The sequence below is a fragment of the Vanessa atalanta genome, chromosome 12 (assembly GCF_905147765.1).
Source record: "Vanessa atalanta chromosome 12, ilVanAtal1.2, whole genome shotgun sequence".
NCBI classification, from domain to species: Eukaryota; Metazoa; Arthropoda; class Insecta; order Lepidoptera; family Nymphalidae; genus Vanessa; species Vanessa atalanta.
The window spans coordinates 3,505,190-3,510,984 of record NC_061882.1 but is presented as its reverse complement, the minus strand read 5'-3'; the positions used below and the strand labels follow the sequence as shown (position 1 = coordinate 3,510,984).

Sequence of the window (5,795 nt, the reverse complement as noted above, 5' to 3'; positions counted from 1 at the left end):
AAATAATATAAACAATAAGTTACGGTGTCGAAATGTATTTATTTTTTTTTTGTAAAAAAAAACAAAATCTTATGACATAAATTAAACTAGACTTATCGATAAACTTTATACAGAACAAGAGTCGTTCCCAGTTGTAAGCCACTTCGTATTGTGCCGTTTTCTAAGCTGTCAAAATTGTCAAAAGAGTTTGTCAATTTTGACGGCTGACATATGTCGGCAGTAACGACTGGCTAACAGCTGGGTAACCCGTGAGCGTGCACAGTCGCAAGCGTTGGCCGGGATGGTGGGGCCCAGGCGACACCACCTACATTGTACGTGGCTATCAGCCCATTGGTATAAACATTCAGGTGATCGGAGATGTTACGAATTCACCCGAATAATGAACGAGCGAGCGTTCAGAAGGTCGTATTGGGACTTAGTAGGGGGCACCATAGCTGCCGGAGGGGGCACGGGATGGGGTTCCGTAGGAGGTAGAAGGACCAGATGGGTATCCACCACCGCCGATGGCGGTCTGTTCGTATTGTGCAACCTGGATAGCTTGACGGATACCTTCAAGGTTGATGCCAACTACACGGCCACCACTGGGTACACCGTAGGAGGTTGAGGGAACTCCATACGAAGATGATGGTGCGCCGTACGATGAGGAAGGAGCTCCGACGAATCCTGAGCCGAAGGAGGAGGAGGAGGATGAAGCTTCTTCCTTAAGGAGGATTTGGCGGACTTGTTCGAGGAGTTGAGAGTCGACGTTCTGGCCCTCGGAGGTCTGGTATCCGGAAGAGACGGCACGGTAGCCACCACCGCCGCTAAGACCACCGCTGATTCCTCCGCTGAATCCACCAGAAATTCCACCGGAAGGACGGTTGTAATTGTATCCGGATGGGGGCTCGGCGCTTGCGCAGGCCACCAAAGCCAGGGCTATGCACTGTGGAAGAATTTTTTTATTAATACATTAAATCGATATAAAATCCTAAATTATTGATAATAAGCTAAGTTTTTTATCAATATTATGTATAGCGTGAGTATCAAATATGTAGAACACTACACTACGTAATATAAGGTCTTGTGAATATTGCTTTACGAGCCTGTTAATTTCTGCAAATACTTGCTAATTCCTCCGAAGTGCTTCTCGAGTCTTTAACTTTCTACGTTTGATTATGCATTGATTAGAAACGGCAAGTGAATAACCGTGAAATGAACAGCTATCGTGTAAGGTTGTCCTTAAACATTTTTACGTGTGCTTGATATTATCTTTGGTGTTAGCTATTAAGACTATAATTTTCTTTACTCATAATTGTCATGTGATAAAACTGAAACTATATAAATATATATCGTGTTATTTAAATCGAATTCAAATTGCATACAAAATTGAAATGTGTTATAAATGTTTACATAATATATAAAATATTTCATATAATTACATCGCCAAAAAAGCGAATGTAAAAGAAAATAATAATAATATTTTTGTATTATAAGATAAATAAACTAGTTATTAAAATACTAAGCTTATGATTGGTGAAATTTTAACCCAATATTGACGTCATTTTAGATAATGATGTTGTTTTACATCTACTTTCTTTGTGTATGTTGGCGCACGCGCATCTCAGTGGCATAGATGTATAAATATATGTAGATACGATACGTGTTTGCCTTACGGAGGACAAATATTAGAGATGTGAAGAGACGAAATGATCCACTTTGCTCCTCATTTAAATATGTCTTTTTATAGCTACAAGATAAGATAATTATTAAATTTATAAACGGAATCGTCCCATATAAGTAAAATATAAATACGCATCACCTTAATTAACATTTTATTACAATTACGTAAGAATACGACTATACAAAAGAAAATGAGGTTAGCGTAAACATTATTTTAATTTCTATAAGCTAACGAAATCAAATTCTTTGCTGGTTTTTCCTGGTGTCAAATTTAATTGCAGGTGAAATTGTATATTCCGGTATGCTTATTATTTTGGGTCAAGAGTTGTTTTTAACGTTTCCAAATATTAAAATGAAAGCCTTTTTATGTTTAGGTATTTAGATAGTGTTTATATAAATATTAGTGGTTTACTATATTATTAACTTTGGTTTCGGGGTTTACCAATTTTATCATAGGTACCTATCGTTAAATCAATATATTTTAAGTAAGTTAGAAATAATGTGTTTATTAAAACATAGGTCGTTAAAATCACATTTGTATGCGGAAAACTTTCGAATCTTAAAGGCTTTGTTATTGAAATATGGAGCGGAGTGTGTGAAATGATGCTAGTTTAATAATTTCGAAATCTAGTCGATTTGTGACCATGAAGTAATAAAGGGAGAAAGTTGATAACATAAGTCGCGGTCGTTTCGTTTATAATTAATAGATGTAAAGAGAACAATTATCATATTTAATGGTAGATTTCTCAGTATTTTTCAACAATAGCACTAATGAATCTTGGTAAGAATATAGACACTGTATATAGCTTGGACGATATAAAATCAAGTCTGTGGAGTGAAAGTGCAGTGTCATAGGTCATTGAGATGCTAGTGGATTGTATACTTTATTCTCATACATTGACCTCAATTTTTCTTGTAAACATGATCACTACAAAACTGTATATATGTAAATTTAATTTCACTATTAATTTAATTAATTCTGAGTTTGTAAGATTTAAAACAATAAAAAAGTATTTCAATAATAAACAATTCAAAAAACTCTTACAAAATTTAATCCATCTAGTAGTCTTAAATAATATTCGCGACAAACTGTGACCATTACGCGTACCTTCCGCCATGTTTGGAAGTCACGCAGTTAGCTTTCCAGATCTTCGTGACTGCACAATAATGACTGATCTTGTACATGTGAGAAGTGGTTTCAGTTGTATCGATATTATGTAACGAATGCTCATTGTTTCAGTTTCATGGGAAAGATTTAGTTAACGATAAAGTGACGGGAATAATACTTTGCGTTTTTAGATTCTATCTGATTTTAGTAATTAATAGTACAACGCAATATTTTATGTTACAATTTCCTTTGTTTTATTATAGAATTGTCTTTGTAAATAAGAACAAGTTCTTGAACGAAGTTTTCGAGATTTTTATCGTTTTAAACAATTTAGCTGTTAAGAGTATGAATACAAGAGAGTTTTAATAAATTCTAAAATCGTTTCGGATTTGTTTTGTCTATGTCATTTGAAATCGGGACGCGTTTTCTTCGGAAATTTGTATCGTGTTTAGAATGGATCGCATTAGTTGATGACGACATTACATAGTGTAGACTGTTGAATATAGATAGTGACTTTGATTTTAGCCGATTTGTGTTAAGGATTTTTTCTAGTCTTTGAGTATTACGTAATCGCCATTATCATTAAGTTAAGCATCGAGGATTAGAAAATTTCACTTTTGTTTCAAACCAAGTTTTTTGTTTTGCGTTTTATGGAAAGTGAAATAAATTATTTACAAACAAAATAATTTTCGAAATATTTGCACTTCATTCAACGAAATATGGTCACTATATTCAAGAAAAGTTTTGTGTTTGTTCAAACTTTTAATACATTCATACTATTCTTTGCATGAGTCTCGTTTAAATTCTTATAACGAACAGCTTAGCATTTATATATTTTGAATGGACGATGACTAAGATTATATTAAAAATACGACTATATTTGTATTGAATTTTCTTGAATGGTTGTTATTAGTTAATTAAATTGAATTGAATACCTCTATTTATAAATTTATTCTTATCAATTTTTCAATGATAAGCTGAAGAAAAATCGTATTGTAATTAAGATCTTTATAATACATTGATTCATCAAAACATAGTGTTATGGCGAAAAGGAAATGTTTTTTATTGTAATGAAGCAATATGTTACGGTAGCCGCTCGACCTATGACCATTACGCAATAGCGAAGGGAAGATTCTTACACCGATTATTACCGCGATCTGTTTGACATTACACGTACATAGGATTATTAATTTTAATTTTCCTTAGATGCGATTGTACAAATTTTTGAATAAAGAATTTGATTTTGAATTGAAAAAAGTGAATTTAAATTTCTCGAATTTTCCCTTTTTTGAATATGTAAGTAATCTTGTAAGGATGTCTATATTTCAAGACTATTTGTTATAAATAATTATGCAAAAAAAGTACATATTGTCATTAACAATGAGAGAACATGTATTCCGAGTATAGAAAACTTTGTTAATTGTCGTCTAAGAAAGTATAGTAATCTATCATCGTTTTTAAATATTCAAACGAACATTACAAAGGCGAACAAAAAAATTTTATGCGTTTGTTCTCTTTGAACGAATTATTATTGATATGATTTCTGGTAAAGGAATTGAAACTTTATCGTGTTTGTCACAAGGGCTTTAAGACGTTTATGGGTGATATTTGAATGCGATACTTTTGCTTATCTATTGAATTATTCTATTATTTTTGCAATGTTCTCACTGATGCTATTTTATGATTACGTTGTTTGTGTATGTATTCTCTTCCTTAATAAGAGAAACTATATTAATACAGAATAATATTAATACAGATTTTCGTTATATGTGATAATGTAAGTAGTATAAATATTAAGAAAAATATTTTAGTTAATTCTATAAAATAAGGTGAAGTGAAAATTTATGGCGTTGGGTAGGAAACTTAATAGGTTTATAATTTTATTTAATACATATTTTTATGATTTTTTTATTTTAAACTGTAAACCCAAAATTTTAAAATAAATTTCCTATCCAACGTCATAATAGACGTCCAACCGCCAAATTTAAATAACGTTCCGAAATCAACAAGTCAATATTAATATCAATAATCACGTATTTCACTTTAGGAGACAATATGATTTCAGAACGTCACTTCACTTCACTGGACACTATCACGAACACTTCACTGACTTACCGCTACGAAGGCTTTCATGATGCTTAGTGTGGGTCACTGAGGTTCGTTACGAACTATGTGATGTTCACCTCACTGTACCAGGGAACTATATACCGTGAGAGTTCGCGGTGGGGCGGAGAAAGGACGGCTTGGATTGTGCAAGCAAGGGAGATGCTACCACTGTAGGAAGTCCGTATAATTGGAGGGCGTCATACGTTTTTTTAGATTTTTCGAGGGTCATAGGTTATAGGCCTTAATGTGAGGCGATAAGAGCCAGTTTAATGAATAAAAATACCATTTTGATTGATTTCAAAATGATTCATGGTCATTGACAATGACATTTGCGGTTTTTTTATAAATATGAGTGATTAGGAATTTGAAAGGTATAAGAATTGTAAAGACTTGTGTATTATATTAAATGTACCTATTGATTCATTAAAATCCAACGTACATGAAATATAAAATATTTTATCTTTTATAAAATAATATTGCCCTTTTTGTTCTCGTATTCATAATATTTGTGTGTATTTATTTTGTAGTAAATAATGACTCACATTGTTTCAAATTCTTAAGCTGTTATTTTTCTAATGATAAATGATTCCAATGATTCAAAATTCCATTTTTAAGTACAATCATTTAATTAAATCTAAAATAGTATTAATTTCTACAATTTTCAATCGCTTTTAAAATAACCCTATTAATAAATGATTTCTTATGTTGATGTCTGAATAAGGAAAGGAAAATCTATACAAGGAAAGTTTTTAAAATATAATTTTTGAAAAAAGCGACACTAAATATACATATATTTAAACCTCGCACCTGGTCTTGGTCTGTTTTGCCCATACAAACCGACACTGCATGAAGTTTAATTAACCCTTCGGACCGTCAATATATGTCAAGATAAGATGTTTTGGTCCTTGAGTGTTTAAATACA

The 5,795-nt window shown here is 32.2% G+C and overlaps 1 protein-coding gene across 1 annotated transcript; it reads right to left on the bottom strand.

The window, feature by feature from the left end:
- Positions 1 to 308: 308 nt before the first annotated feature.
- Positions 309 to 4,968, bottom strand: LOC125067690 (pro-resilin). The gene is made up of 2 exons (XM_047676409.1): positions 4,883 to 4,968; positions 309 to 922 (listed from the first exon to the last, which is right to left on the bottom strand). The coding sequence occupies exons 1-2, from the start codon at positions 4,898 to 4,900 to the stop codon at positions 416 to 418; spliced, it is 525 nt and encodes a 174-aa protein (XP_047532365.1). The 5' UTR covers positions 4,901 to 4,968; the 3' UTR covers positions 309 to 415.
- Positions 4,969 to 5,795: the final 827 nt, after the last annotated feature.